Below are 16,846 nucleotides of genomic sequence, written 5' to 3' on the forward strand. Positions count from 1 at the left end.
ATAATTCGGTGTTTCGCCTCACTTACGATACTGAAGCTGCTAAACAGTGATACCAGTGTTCGGAGGTCAGATAATAAAGTACGATGGGCTTTTGTACTGGCTTTAACAATCACATTTCCGTAATGGAATAGCGAACCACTCGATTACCCTGAATCAGCTGGCCGAATGCCAGGAAGTTGGCAGACGTATAATGGAGCCAAGCTCAGAAATTATCAATAGCATTGTGCTCAACTATATTAAGGAATCCATTCAAGGAGTTTAGTGATGTAACCCCTGAATTCTTCCGTCACGTCTCACTGTACATAATGGGTAGTTAGGAGAGATTTGTATTATGCTTGTACAGCTAGGACGCTTAGAAAGTCTTGAGACAGTCTCGAAACAGATGCAGAGCTTTCCACTACGGTTGCACTCATATATTTTACCAGGTGAGGCTGCTACAATATGTTCTCACGTAACTTTCCACATATCTTCAATTTAATCAAAATATTCAGGTTTACCTACAAAAAATTAGTTTATTTTCATTATACACTCCTAAAAATGGAAAAAAGAACACATTGACACCGGTGTGTCAGACCCACCATACTTGCTCCGGACACTGCGAGAGGGCTGTACAAGCAATGATCACACGCACGGCATAGCGGACACACCAGGAACCGCGGTGTTGGCCGTCGAATGGCGCTAGCTGCGCAGCATTTGTGCACCGCCGCCGTCAGTGTCAGCCAGTTTCCCGTGGCATACGGAGTTCCATCGCAGTCTTTAACACCGGTAGCATGCCGCGACAGCGTGGACGTGAACCGTATGTGCAGTTGACGGACTTTGAGCGAGGGCGTATAGTGGGCATGCGGGAGGCCGGGTGGACGTACCGCCGAATTGCTCAACACGTGGGGCGTGAGGTCTCCACAGTACATCGATGTTGTCGCCAGTGGTCACGGAAGTTGCACGTGCCCGTCGACCTGGGACCGGACCGCAGCGACGCACGGATGCACGCCAAGACCGTAGGATCCTACGCAGTGCCGTAGGGGTCCGCACCGCCACTTCCCAGCAAATTAGGGACACTGTTGCTCCTGGGGTATCGGCGAGGACCATTCGCAACCGTCTCCATGAAGCTGGGCTACGGTCCCGCACACCGTTAGGCCGTCTGCAGCCCGCCTCCAGTGGTGTCGCGACAGGCGTGAATGGAGGGACGAATGGAGACGTGTCGTCTTCAGCGATGAGAGTCGCTTCTGCCTTGGTGCCAATGATGGTCGTATGCGTGTTTGGCGCCGTGCAGGTGAGCGCCACAATCAGGACTGCATACGACCGAGGCACACAGGGCCAACACCCGGCATCATGGTGTGGGGAGCGATCTCCTACACTGGCCGTACACCACTGGTGATCGTCGAGGGGACACTGAATAGTGCACGGTACATCCAAACCGTCATCGAACCCATCGTTCTACCATTCCTAGACCGGCAAGGGAACTTGCTGTTCCAACAGGACAATGCACGTCCGCATGTATCCCGTGCCACCCAACGTGCTCTAGAAGGTGTAAGTCAACTACCCTGGCCAGCAAGATCTCCGGATCTGTCCCCCATTGAGCATGTTTGGGACTGGATGAAGCGTCGTCTCACGCGGTCTGCACGTCCAGCACGAACGCTGGTCCAACTGAGGCGCCAGGTGGAAATGGCATGGCAAGCCGTTCCACAGGACTACATCCAGCATCCCTACGATCGTCTCCATGGGAGACTAGGAGCCTGCATTGCTGCGAAAGGTGGATATACACTGTACTAGTGCCGACATTGTGCATGCTCTGTTGCCTGTGTCTATGTGCCTGTGGTTCTATCAGTGTGATCATGTGATGTATCTGACCCCAGGAATGTGTCAATAAAGTTTCCCCTTCCTGGGACAATGAATTCATGGTGTTCTTATTTCAATTTCCAGGAGTGTATATTGGCCTAAAAATTACTTTTGACAGAACTTGTACACCTAATCGTTGTCACATCAAGTGACATTAATGGTAAAGTATTAGAAAGGAATTGAAAAAAAAAATTTGGATAACTATGTGTTAATAGAATATTTCACATTCGCGTGAGACATGTTCTTATGCTGAATATCGCCAAACAAACACAGAAACAGCAGAAGTTTTGTGTTCCGAGGATGATGAACGTACCTCAGAGTGCTGCACGTGGATGGCCTGGTACCTATCGTCCCCTGTGTACGTCACCAGACCCACGGTCAGCAGGTGGTAATCCTTGCGCCTGATCCACGACACCTGAAACATGAACGTAAAATCACCATCAACTCTCATTTCATGGGGATTTCCATTTATCCTGTCACTTTACGCGTTAGTATAGCCCGATCGGAGAGAGTGTGCGTACTACTGTGCCAAATGTGAGAAAGAGTCATCGGATTCAGAAAGCAGCTACAGATTTGCTGCTCATTCAAAAACAGTCCTTAGTGTATCAAAAAACATATTTTCAATACTGCATGCATGCAAAAGTGTGCCGAATTAGCGAATTTTTGTAAATTAGTAAGACTTCATACAACAATGCTACAAAAAACGAATCTGAGCTCGTACACTAAAGCGACAAATAAACTTTTACAGATACGCACATTCAAATATAGAGATACGTAAACAGCTAGAATATGGCGTTGTGGTCGGCAGCACCTATATAAGATAGCAAGTGTTTGCCGCAATTGTTAGATCGGTTACTGCTGCTACAATGGCGGGTTATCAAGATTTAGGTGAGTTTGAACGTGGTGTTACAGTCGGCGCACGGTCGATGGGACACAACATCCCTCAGGTAGCCATCAAATGGGGATTTTCCTGTACGACCATGTCACGAGTGTACCGTGAATATCAAGAATCAAACCGGAAAAATATCCTGCAAGAACGGGACCAACGACGACTGAAGAGAATCGATCAGCGTGACAGAACCAGAATTCGCCCAAAAAGTGCTGCTAATTTCAATATTGGGCCATGAACAATTTCCAGCGTGTGAACTATTGAAGGAAACGTCTTCAATATGAGATTTTCGAGCCGAAGGATCACTCGTGTATCCTTGATGACAGCAAGACACAAAACTTTACGCCTCGCCAAGGGCGCATCAAAACCGACATTGGACTGTTGATGACTGGAAGCGTTATCTGGTCGGACAAGTCTCGTTTCAAATTGTATCGAGCGGATGGACGTGTACGGTTGTGGAGACATCCTCAGGCATCCATGGATCCTGCATGTCAGTAGAGGACTGTTCAAACTGGTGGAGGGTCTGTAATGATGTCGGGTGTGTGCAGTTGGAGTGATATGGGACTACCGATACATCTAGATACGACTCTGACTTATGACGCGTATGCAAGCATCCTGTGTGGTCACTTGCATCCATTCACGTCCATTGTGCATTCCGACGGATTTTGACAGTTCTAGCCGGCCACTGCGAGACCCCACAAGTCCAGTGGCTCCAGGAGCACTCTTCTGAGTTTAAACACTTCCGCTGGCCACCAAAATTGCCAGACGTGGACATTATTGAGCATATCTGGGATGCCTCGCAACATGCTGTTCAGCAGAGATCTCCACCCCCGTCCTCTCATGGATTTATGAACATCCCTGGAGTTTCATGGCGTCAGTTCCCTCAAGCACTATTTCAGACATTAGTCGAGTCCATGCCTCGTCGTGCTGCGCCACTTCTGCGTGCTCATGGGGGCCCTTCCCGAAATTAGGGAAATGTACCAGCTTCTTTGGCCGTTCAGCGTATAAACGCCATTGAAGAGTGCTTTCATCTGACCTCAGCACCAGTACTATGGAAATCAACTGAAGCCAACGATTACAATATTTGTGATCAACAAGTTGGCAGACATTTTAAAGGTCATTATTGAAAAACAGCAACAGCCGGTAGAATGGCAGTACAGATTTAGAGTAAGATATTGAGATATTACTGTTGTTTGATCAGGTATAGTGTAGTTCTCGTCATTCCATTTATGAGATTTGAACAAGTACTGTATTTGAAAAACAGAGCACATTACCCAAAAAAAACTGCTCCAATTGAATTAGCAGAGTGGGTTAATGCGCCGCACACATTCTAATGACTGTTCTTGAACCTTTTGTATATTATTATTATTCAGTGTTATTTGGTAAGTTTATAATTAAATATTTTATTAGTAGCTACGATAGTGAAAAGTACGGTCGATATACTATTATGATCGTTACGCCAGCATGAATCGAACAATGAATTTACGAAGTGCCTGGATTATTGTTGCTGAGTAAGAAATTATGAACTGGCATACCGGGAAACAATTCTATCAGCTCATGAATTGGCGATGCGATGATACTCCTTAAACGAGTAAGTAGGATAGTGAAGCAGTTGGACTGTTGGAGATGAGGTGCGGCGACTAATGGTTGTAGTTTGGTATGAGTGCCTACGATGTCAGTATATTGTATTACAGAACATTCTACACTAACAGTTGTTATTTTTATCTTGGCAGTACTGAACATTGGTAGTGGATTGATTATGAAATGTTTATAAACGTTTCATTGTGAAATTAGACAAATACTTTTAACTAAGCAGCTCTGAAGTCATTTAGTGCTGACAGATTCATGTGAATACACTCACTGGTATCAGGTAACGAAGGAAGGAGATAAAATTGTGTACATATTTGTCAGTATAGTAATTTAGAGCCTGTCAGCTCGGGACGAAATTGTCTGTACGCGACGGTGAACCCTAATACAGAGAGCAGCTCAAAGGTTTTCGTAGGCGACCACAGATTATCGTGACACCCAATACACGAAACTGTGTTAATAAGTGGAGGAGGTATCGTATCTTTCCAGATTTCAACTCTTATAATCCAAACTAATTTCTATTTGTGCACACAAAGATGGTCTCACAAAAAAGTGAAGCATCCTGTAGAGGAGGAAGAACCTAAATAATACTTCACGGTTTGGGAGTGTTTCTAATGATTCAGTGTTTATAATATCGAGCAAAGTTTCAAAACACTTGGCAGTATGAGACTACTTATAAGCTGAACGCCACGTGGTCTGGATGCATGCACTGATCTGTTGAGATAGACGATCGTAAAGCCGCTGTGCCTTCTCCTCGGGCAAGCCGGCCCCCAACCGTTGTATAAGACACTTGATATCCACATTATGGAATGAAAACGCATCTGCCGTCCGAGCTGGTACGAAACATGTTCCATCGAGGACATGTCTAGGGAGGGACCTTCATGACGACTGGAGTACCTCAGTATCATGCAGACACTTCATGACGACACGAGCCATATGTAGAAGGTCTTTGTGGTGCTCAAAAATGACGCCACAGCACTGTTGCATTAGAGGTGTCACTGTTTGTCTTCATTCCTAGTCGGGTTAGAGCTAACGGCTCTGGTGAGAAGTAAATTTTGCAGTCTATATTTCCGAAAACCACTATTAATTTAATGATACGTTGTTCGTATTATACTGAATTCATACAGTAAGTAAAATACTATTTGCTATGCTTCCAAATATTAGATCTTTAATCGTCAGCAGTTCACATTCCACAGCAACAGAAGAAATCAACTGGTACAATACGTGATCAAAAGTATCCGGACAAACCCAAAAACAAACGTTTTTCGTATTACCTGCATTGTGCTCCCACCTACTGCCAGGTACTCCATATCAGTGACCTCAGTAGTCATTAGACGTCGTTAGAGAGCAGAATGGGTCGCTCCCCGAAACTCACGGACTTCGAACGTGGTCAGGTGATTGAGCGTCACTTGTGCCATATATCTGTACGCGAGATTTCCACACTCCGTACCATCCTTAGGTCCACTGTTTCCAATGTGATAACAAAGTGGAAACGTGAAGGGACACGTACAGCACAAAAGCGTACAGGCCGATCTCGTCTGTTGACTGACGGAGAGGTTGGACCGCTGAAGAGAGTCGTAATGTGTGATAGGTAGAGATCTATCCAGACCATCACACAGAAATTCCAAACTGCATCAGGATCCACTGTAAGTACTACGACAGTGAGGCGGGAGGTGAGAAAACGCATGTCATGGTCGAGCGGCTGCTCATAAGCCGCACATCACGCCGGTAGATGCCAAACGACGGCTCGCTTGGTAAAAGGAGCGTAAACGTTTGACGATTGAGCAGCGTAAAAACGTTGTGGTGAATGATGAAACACGGTACACAATGTGGTGATCCGATGGCAGGGTGTGGGTATGCCAAATGCCAGGTGAACGTCATCTGCCAGCGTGTGTAGTCCTAGCAGTAAAATGCGGAGGCGGTGATGTTATGGTGTGATCGTGTTTTCCATGGAGGGGGCTTGCACCCCTTGTTGTTTGCGTGTCACTATCACAGAAGAGGCCTACGTTGATGTTTTAAGCACCTTATTGCTTCCTACTGTTGAAGATGCCGATTGCATCTTTCAACAAGATCGAGCACCTGTTCATAAGGCACGGCCGTTGGCGGAGTGGTTACACGACAATAGCATCGCTGTAATTTATTGCCCTGCACAGAGTCCTCACCCGAACCCTACAGAAGACCTTTGGAATATTTTGGAACCCCGACTTATTGCCAGGCCTCACCGACAGTCATTTTTAATTCCAGCTTTACCGCCACGAGCTTGTAAGTCGTTTTCAGCTAGGTGTCCGGCTACTTTTGATTGCATATTTTATGTGTAAGCGAATCTGCAAGGAGAAAAGAGATTACATTGTTGAAGTACCATCAAGTCGTCTTATGGCAGAGAATGACATCAAGTGCGTATGAGTCCTTTGTAATAACACATCTATGTTCACCTGTTGACTGCAGCCTGGACTATAACGCATTGTCTCTTCCACAATTTTATACTAATATGGCATCCAATATTCATGAATTCCTTTTATTAAAATATATTTCTCTGAAAGATATTGATCAGTAATTTATATAGTCAACATTGCTCCAAATTAAACAAACACATAATGATGGAAAATTAACCGTAACTGCTGTTCGTGTTTTAACGTTCTACACTTTTTCATTTATGTATGGGTTTTGATTATGGCAACTAGCGAATTTGGTTTGCAGAGTAACTTTCTGTGTTGAGCTTATGATAAAGTTGCTGCCGAAGAAGATTAAATGTGTTTCGTCAATCAAATTTCCTCACAGCGTGTGCACTCTTTCTGTGCCTTATTTCTGTCACAACTAGGGAAAGCGGGGTTGCCACACAGCGAGTAAGTGTGGCAACGCTGTGGGAGAGAGCAGTGTCACTGGCCGCGACTGCACTACGCCGTGGCAGTCTGCAGCGGGCTACAGGATTGGACACGGTCCGGGGCCTCATTCACCAGAAACAGCCTGTAATCTGAATGCAAATGTCCTCCGCCGCCAGAAGGGGGGCGTACAGTGCTGGGAAAAAGGGCGGAAATGTCGCTACCGTCCCATTCTTTGTGGGCCTGAAATTTCCAGCAGGATGAGCTCTTTTGCAGAGCAAATGAAATCGTGCATTCTTGTACTCTAATACAGTGGCCAAAATACAGAATGTCTAATGAGAAAGCCTTCAATATGCCGATTTCAGTACATATCCGGCGTACTGTCCTTGTTTATTTAACTAAATGCAGTGTTTCTAGAGGGAAGTGGCTGTTACAGAATTTCTCTTTACCCGTCCAAAACTGTGGAGTTTAAAAATGCATCAAATACTCGTCGGCCTAATAGAGGATGGGGATCTATGTGGCTCAATTACCTGAAAAATATCTCCTCCTTATATAGATCAGCTACCTTGACAACGTTGGAAAGAACATAGTACTAACAAAGAAATTTTCAAGGAATCGCTTTATTGGAGCATTAATAATTTTTTTAAAGGTTAGTCAATTAAGTAATTACAAATTTTGATAATCCCTTAACTGTTCAACTGAATTTGCTAACTCACACTAACATGTCATCTCCATTGTTGTTTCTCCAATCATGGTTATTCAATTTAGGTTACACGATGAGTGTAATGGATAACCCGATATACTGTAACCATAGAACTTCATCTGTCTCTTGGAAACAAGAGCAAATATGGTAATGATGATGATAAGCAGTTGCCGGCTGGGGTAGCCGACCGGTTGTAGGCGCTTCAGTCTGGAACCGAGCGACCGCTACGGTCGCCGGTTCGAATCCTGCTTCGGGCATGGATGTGTGTGATGTCCTTAGGTTAGTTAGGTTTAAGTAGTTCTAAGTTCTAGGGGACTGATGACCTCAGATGTTAAGTCCCATAGTGCTTAGAGCCATTTGAACCATGATTAGTAGTTAGTAAGGAAATATTAATATGTTTGTGAGCAACTGTATGACACCCTTTTGTAACCATTTCAGTTACTTCAGTTACATCGAAAACGATATAGCGAAGATTATGTTATACAACAAATAAAGCTGTTGGATTCGATCTTCCCCTTGTGAGGATGTTTCAGTAGGATATGGTGATTCTGATAACAAGTATAGAGAGTCGAATGACCTTCTGCTAACAACGTTTTGCTGATAACATCCTATTGTAGAATTTCGTAGTTGTGTTTTCCACTTTAGTTTACTACAAGTTACATTGTGTTGTCTATGAGATAATAAACAGATGTATCACATACATTTCAAGAAACTGAGAACAGTATAAAGTGCTGCTGCGTCTCCGCCAGGCCGGCCGGTGCCGCCCAGCGGTTCTAGGCGCTTCAGTCCGGAGCCGCGCTGCTGCTAGGGTCGCAGGTTCGAATCCTGCCTCGGGCATGGATGTGTGTGATGTCATTTTGTTAGTTAGGTTTAAGAATTTCTAAGTGTAGGGGACTGATGACCTCAGCCGTTAAGTCCCATAGTGCTCAGAGCCATTTGAACGGCCAGTAACTGAGCTAGCCAGAGAGGACAGCACAGACCAGTCTCTAATAGCATGGCGCCTTACACATATTCTGGGGAGTAGTGTACAGTTGGCGCTGATATTAAGGTGCACTTGTACTTCGGCTGCAAGATACTCAAAGAAGCAATGTGTCCGCTATTTTTTACGTCCGCCACCGCGGAGAGCGCTGAAACCTGGACATAAGTATTTGATACATCCGTCAAACACGCGGTCCAGTCCCATTCATGTGACCACCGGCTATGTCCGACGTCAATGTGCGATAACCACTCACAGATGGCTGGTGACGACACTAGCAGTGGAAGGTATAAGAAAGAGTGTGGAGGGAACTTGGGATACATCGTTGTCGTAACGCGGAAATGAAGCGATTCTTCTGACGTCCAAAACGGCCAGTGTGGAAGTATTTCCGAAACTGATAAGTTTGTAAACTATTAGCATGCCGCCGGACGAAGTGGCCGAGCGGTTCTAAGTGCTACAGTCTGGAACCGCGCGACCGCTACGGTCGAAGGTTCGAATCCTGCCTCGGGCATAGATGTGTGTGATGTTCTTAGGTTTGTTAGGTTTAAGTAGTTCTAAGTTCTAGGGGACTGATGACCTTAGAAATTAAGTCCCATAGTGGTAATAGCCATTTTATTAGTAAGCTACCATTAGTTATTCGTGCACCTCAAAATAGCGCTGTTCAAAACTGGCTACTAGCCAAGTGTGGTGCACATGGGCCATAGATGACTTGGGTGATCGATGGTACAAATGGTTCAAATGGCTCTGAGCACTATGGGACTTGACTGCTGAGGTCATCAGTCCCCTAGAACTTCGAACTACTTAAACCTAACTAACCTAAGGACGTCACACATATTCATGCCCGAGGCAGGACTCTATTCTGCAACCGTAGCGGTCGCGCTGTTCCAGACTCTAGCGCCTAGAACCACTCGGTCACACCGTCCGGCAGGGGTGAACGATGGCTGCGGAGATATACAGGATGTAAAATTTAAGTTGACAAACCAGAATAACTCGAAAATTAAGCTTCACACGAAAAAAATGTGTAGAATCCAAAGTTGATTATTTTCGAGTGGGACATCTGCTGGTGCTAAAATTAGTCCGCCAGCCAGCCCCCTGGGGGAGGGGCGGGAGTCAACTTTAAAATTTTAAATGAGAACCCCCATTTATTGTTGCAGAATCAGATTCTACTTAAAAAAACTACATACATTTTGTCTAAAGTATTTGTTTTGATTCTTGGTAGTTGGCACTGTAATTCGAGAAAATCCATGTTCTCACCTTTGCGTGGAAAATGGTTACGCATAGGTAAAAAAATACTTATTTATTTCGTAAATTTTGATTCGCTAAAACTAAAACTCTCCCTTTCTCCCCATAGGGTGAGGTCTGAGAGAGATGAATTATAGTTTTACAAATGGTGGCATAATTATTAATTTTTTCTGCATATTCCTATAAGTTTTGTTTGAGTCAACATTTGTAAAACTCTAATTCCTCTCTTTCAAACCCCACCCTATGGGGAGAGAGGGAGAGTTTTAGTTTTAATGAATCAAAATTTACGACGTAAACAAATATTTTTTATTTATCTGTAACCATTTTCCAAGCAAAAATGAGTACAAAAATTTTCTTGAATTATAACTCAACCACCAAGAATCAAAATAAATTTTTAAGACAAAATGTACGCAGTTTTTTAATGCAGAATCTGATTCTGCAGTAAAGAGTTAGGGTTCCCATTTGAAATTTTAAAGTTACCTCTCGCCCCACCCGCAGGGGCTGTGGTGGTGGGCTAATTTTAGCACCAGCAGATGTCCCCCTCGAAAATAATCATCTTTGGAGACTACACATTTTTTCGTGTGAAGCTTATTTTTCTAGTTATTGTCTTTTGTCAACTTCAAATTTACACACTGTATATGGGCGAATAGACGGGCAGCTGTGGAGTAAGTGACTGCCAACTTGAATGATGGGGCTACCAAGTGCCTCCGCAACGTTTGTGCAGCGAACGCTACTGTGTGTGGACCTACGCAGCAGGTGCCTGGTTCACGCACTCATGAAGACTGGTGTTCACTGGTGACGAGGGCTGATTTTGCACATAAGTACCGCACCTGGACGTACATGAGTGGAAACAGGTGACCTTCAGGATATAATGAACTGACGTGTGGCTAGGGCCTCCCGTCTGGTGGACCGGTCGCCTGGTGCAACTATTTTTAGTTGACGCCCCTTCGACGGCTTGTGCGTCGATGGGGAGGAGATGATGACGACAAAACAACACCCAGTCACTGAGTGGAGAAAATCTTCGACGCTGCCCGGAATCGAACCCGGGCCACTTTGCGTGGTATTCCGTCGCGCTGACAGCTCAGCTAGCGAGGCGGACGCTTTCCGAATGAATCAATTTTTATGTTACATCGAACAAATGGCCATTAGTGCGTACAGCGTGAAGGGTCGGAAAGCAAACAAAGAGCTATGCTCTGGGGAATGTTTTCGGCAAATTTTCTGGGTTACTTCGTCACTCCGTGAATGGATCACGAAAAGTATGCGTCCATCCTTGGGGACTATGTACACCACTGCATACGGTTTCTTTTTCCTTAGTATGATGGTATCTGCCAGCAGGACAATGAAGTGTGTCACACAGCTCTGAGTCTATATTCGTCGTTTGAAAAGCACCAGGTTGAGTTCCAGTGGTCACCAAATTCGCCGGATTTAAACCAAATCGAGAATCTGTGTGAACATCACGGTCGATCTTTTCGGGCCATGGATCTTCAGCCGAGAAACCTATCACAGATGGACACTGCTCTTAAGTCAGCATAGCTCCACATCTCTTTCGTTACCTTCTATTAACTTCAGCTGGGCACGACGCTGGAGTCGGCATGGTTCCATATCTCTTTCAGTACCCTCCACAATCTCACTGACTCCCTTCTTGCCCGGTGAATTCGTCCACGCTGAAAAAGGTGGTTGGCTTTTGACAGGTGGATCCTTTAATGTAACTCGACAGTGAATTTCGCGGAATGATGTTCATACGCCGAGCGCATCATTTAAAGGATCGCACGCTGGCACTCCACCAGTTATTGCAGTTCTCTTCAGTTCCAGGTACCACTCAGTTAGCGCGCAGCTTTCGTCAACAGTCAACGCCTCAGTTCTCACCAGTAGCCAGCAAGTTATCTTCAGTGACGATCCGTCAAGTTGTCCCGCAGTTTACGCCGAGTCTCAAATATTCTTTATGTGACAGTCAAAGTGTCTGCTATTTGAGAGATTAAATTTAAATACTCTGAAGATCGATCTGATAATTAGAAATCATTTAATGTGTTTGTTTAGATTAGCTTCATCACTGTCACACCTTCCTGCAAAGCAAAACGTAATTTTTTTCTGATTATATATCCTTTTGATAAATGGTTGCTATTTTACTGACGTGCGCCACTAGCTAGTTTGTTTTAGAGACATAGGCCTGTGAAGAGGGGGTAGCAAGCTTTCAAGCAGGTCACTTCCATTTAGCTACGAATATGTCTTGTGGGTATCGCTTTGGCATGTAAGTAAGGTTTGCATAAGATGTAATGGCAGTTAGGTAAAACGAGAAACTGTCAATACATATAATGGCGACGATGAAAAAAAAACTACTGCCAGTACCTTTAACGGTGACGAGGGAAAGAAATGCCTTGGCGACAAAGAAAACCAATCACAACTGGTGACGTAAGCCGAGAGAGTTGGGGCAGTGGCCAGCACGCTGGGCTCGCGTTCTGTGGGACGGTAGTTCAAATCCACCTCCATCCAACCAGACGTCCGTTTTCCGCTGTTTTCTAAACAACTCCATGCAAATTCCGAGACAGTTCCTCTGAAAAGTCATGGCCTATTCCATTCCACATCAGTAACAAACCAAAAAGTACAAAAGAAGGATGTCAGCTTGCGCTCACTCTCTAGTGATGTCGTTCTCGAAACGACATTAAACCCTGATCTTTCTTCTTTCATCTTCCTTGGAGACGAAATTTCCAAGGATTTCAGACAGGGAATAAATCTAGCGCAAGTGAGTTGCACGTTTTTATGTGGCGACACTTTGCTCTTTACTGTATGGCCTGAATTTATCATTAAAGACGGTTAATCACTTTGCTTTCGAGAAATATTTAAGCGAATCTTGTAAACTGTTCTTATTTATATTTCTAAGATATGGAGAATCGGAAGTGCTGCAGCTGATGATGCTGCTGCTGCTCCAACTACTTTCAGCAGCCCAAGAGCTACTTCTTATCCGTCCGGCCAAACTAGAAGATGAGAAGGAATTTGACTAAAGCCTCTCAAGACGCCACCGCTACCATTTCCAGAGTTTGACAGAAATCTTGAAGCCTGACCAAATTGTATTTCCAGAACTGAATGTTTCGTCAGGCACGACGCAATAGTGATTTATAGAGCAAAGCGTCTCTTGTTGTTACTGATGGTACTGATGTCTTTCAAAAAGTAGAAACCTCTGTCCGAAAGCTGACCCAGTAATTCTGTCCCATTCTCCTATTCAGAAACTAAAGATAATTTAGAGTGAAATTTTGATGTTCTAATATGCCAGGAACTAGCAGGTGTGAGTTTCTCCAATGTTTTAAGAAACCAAATCAATGTTACAAAGAGCTGACAGCACAATCGCAGGGCTTAACTGTTGTTGTTGTGATCTACAGTCCGAACACCGGTTTGATGCAGCTCTTCATGCTACTCTATGCTGTGAAAACCTCTTCGTCTCCGAATAACTGCTCCCAATTACATCCTTCTGTATCTGCGTACTGCATTCATCTACTGGTATTCCTCTACGATTTTTATCACCCACGCTTCCCTTCAATACTAATTTGGCGATCCTTTGCTGTCTCACAACGCGTCCTATCAACCGATCCAATTTTCTACTCAGCTTCTGCCACAGATATCTTGTCTCCCCAGACCTACTCAGTACCTCCTCATTAGTTACGTGATCTACCCATCCAATCTTCAGCATTCTTCCGAAGCACTATTTGTTTCAAAATCTTCTGTTCTTGTCTAAACTATTTATCGTCCATGTGTCACTCTCATAAAAGGCTGTACAGACACAAATGCTTACAGACGAGAATTCCTAATACCTAAATCTACATTCGATGTTAGCAAATTTCTCTACTTTAGAAACTCTTTTGTTGCCATTACTTTTTATATCCTCTCTACTTCGGCCATCATCAGTTACTTTGCTGCCAAAATAATAAAACTTATCTGCTACTTTAAGTTTATCGTGGTCCTAATGCAATTGCCTCAGCATCACCTGATTTAATTGCTCTGTATGAAATTATCTTTGCTGTGCTTTTGTTGATGTTCGTCATATAAACTCCTTTCAAGAAACTGTCCGTTACGTTCAACAGCTCATCCAAGATATACAATGCTGTCGGCAAACCTAAAAGTTTTTGCTCCTTGTCCGTAAACTTAATTACTTCTCCATTTCTGTTGTTTTCCTTCATTGCTTGTTCAATGCACAGATTGAATAACATCGGCGATAGGCTATAACCCAGTCACATTCCCTTCTCAATCACTGCTTCGTTTTGGTGCCTGTCGACTCTTTAAATAGCCGTGTGCTTTCTGTACAACTCGTAAATAGCCGTGTGCTTTCTGTACAACTCGTAAATGCCCTTTGCTTACCTGTCTTTTACTCGTGCTGTCTTCGGAATTTCAAAGAGCATATCCCAGTAAACATTGTCAAAAGGTCTACAAATGCTATAAAGTAAGTTCATCTTTCCGTAACCTATCTTCTAAGACGCTAGAGACTGTAATTTTCGTTTCGCTAATGGTACATGCAGGTCCTCTCGTTCCATGTATGCTGATCATTCACTCGGCTAACAGTAAATTAAAAACGCCCTGATAGCTTACCTAATCCGTCTTTCCTAGACTGTCTGCATTATAAACGTTGTATCTGTTCCTTTGGACATGTCCGAAAGATCAGACACCACACATATAATTAAGGTGAGGACCAACATTGATCGCCTCATTGCGGATGTACACCAAGTTCAAACTGTTACGGGAAGTGGCTAAATGCTGCGGGTAATGAGGATAAGTTACTGTGTGGATAAGTTGAGAAATGGATAAATTTCCTTCACGTCACGTCTGTGGTCACAAATTCTTAAGTTCATTGACAACCGGTTTAAGTCAGCACTGATCATCTTCAGATGTGTTTTGTAGAAGCATGTCCTAATATACTGGAGCAATAGTGGCATCGTCTAATGCTAAACACAAAATCAGCGTCGGCATCGTCAAACACATATAAATAAAAGTAAACACGAGAGTCCTTTTGCCATTAGCACTAGTGTTCAAACCATTGACGTCTGACGGGAGGCGTTCAGGGTGGTCCGTGCAGTTCTACGATAATTGTGTCCGGATGGGGCAGTGGTCGGCGTATCGGCCTAATAAGCATAAAACGCGGTTTCGAATCCCTGCCCAGTGCTCATTTTTATGTTTATCCATTGATTTAGATCAATCCTCACTAGCAACTAATAACATTAATTCGTTTTTGTCTTGTCTGCCATTACTCTGGGCACAGAAGCAGTGACAAATGTTCTGCTGATGCTCTCTAGGGCGCGGGTGACCCCATACTTACGCTGCAAAGGCTGCTGAAACGACCACGCTATACGCGAGGCCGCACCAAGAAATCACAGGACATCAAAAAACCACGACACAGTCTGTATTCTGTAAATAGATTTTTAATGCTAAAGTACAGTTTTGTACATGCTGTGGTGGTACCCACCAGCGAGAAAATAGTTCTTTCGAAACACACAGTGCGTTGTTACAAGTCATGACACACACCAGAGGTAACACCAAACTAATTTTCTTTCTTTCTTGGGGGCCTTGATCCCGCTTCACGCGGGGTGGGCAGTGTTACTATCGATTTGACAGCGTTAGTGGCTGAGGGTGGCCAGATGCCCTTCCTGCTTTCACCCTAAGCCCACCGGGAGGGAATTAGTGTACACCAGCTGTCTGCATCCAATGTAAACCATGGAATAGTGCGAACGTTTCCAAATGTCTGCGACTCGTGTAACTGAGGTGGAACGTGGGGACCAGCCCGGTATTCATCTAGTGGGATGAGGAAAACCGCCTAAAAACCACATCCAGACTGGCCAGCACATTGGCCCTTGTCGTTAATCCGCCACGTGGATACGATCTGGGGCCGGGAAATCCACCCGAGTCCAGGATGCAGCACATTAGTGCTCTTGGCTACACTGGCGGGTAAGTAACACTACCCAAATACTGCAACAAAATTAGACTCTCTACTGTACAAAACTGATTCAGAATAACGATCAAAGGGACGCTCACAACGAACATGTACGAATAAATAATCATTCAAAGTCAAAAGGAAGGCTGAACGCGGTCCTTTCAGTAAATGACAAGGTTTGCATATAAAGGCCATTAAAATTTCCGGCTGGTACAGGCTCGTCACCTACTGTAATTATTGTAAAAGCGTACAACATTAAGTATCACCGAGAGTAGATGAATTTCAGTGTTCGCTATTCAGTTACAGTGACCAACAGATTCCTGTAAAAAGCCAATTTGTTATAGATGTTGCATAGAAGTTATTTACCACATAGGCCACATCGGCTGCTACATTACCTGAAAAAGCAACAAATTTATTGTGCTTTAATAACTTCAATACAATTGACTTCACTTTTATGAGAAAACGAATCAGATCACATGGGTTCTCCAGCTGAAAAGTTCCACACACTGTTGCAGAAATATCATAACATTTTCTTCCGCAGCAACAGTTAGTGTTAAAGATTTCCCGGCATTCACCGCTGAATGCTTTGCGGAGCTGTTTTTGGGATCTATGTACGTCGACGTTAAGGTTTGTGTCGCAGTGCCGTCTGGAACGTCTGTACACAAGGCAGTGTCACTGACTGGAATAGAATTGTCTTCAGTGATAAGTCTCGCTTCGATGTGAGACCTGATGGCCTGCGAGGACGTAAGGTGTGATGATTTTGGGGTACCATTTATTTTCATAGCAGGATCCCTTTGGTTTTCATCAGTGGCACCCTTCCAGTACAGCGGTACGTCGACGATGTTCTACTCTCCCTTTTGTTGCCCTTCATGGCAAGCGTTCC

At 44.3% G+C, this 16,846-nt stretch overlaps 1 protein-coding gene across 1 annotated transcript in view; it reads right to left on the bottom strand.

The window, feature by feature from the left end:
* The window catches only part of LOC126485025 (zwei Ig domain protein zig-8-like), a 233,371-nt gene that overhangs the window by 159,085 nt on the left and 57,440 nt on the right, over nt 1–16,846 (bottom strand). The window contains exon 3 of the mRNA XM_050108630.1: nt 2,150–2,251. Within this exon, the coding sequence (XP_049964587.1) occupies nt 2,150–2,251 (102 nt within the window). The remainder of the gene's footprint in view (nt 1–2,149; nt 2,252–16,846) is intronic.

The sequence above is a fragment of the Schistocerca serialis genome, chromosome 6, assembly GCF_023864345.2.
Source record: "Schistocerca serialis cubense isolate TAMUIC-IGC-003099 chromosome 6, iqSchSeri2.2, whole genome shotgun sequence".
In the NCBI taxonomy this organism is placed as follows: domain Eukaryota; kingdom Metazoa; phylum Arthropoda; class Insecta; order Orthoptera; family Acrididae; genus Schistocerca; species Schistocerca serialis.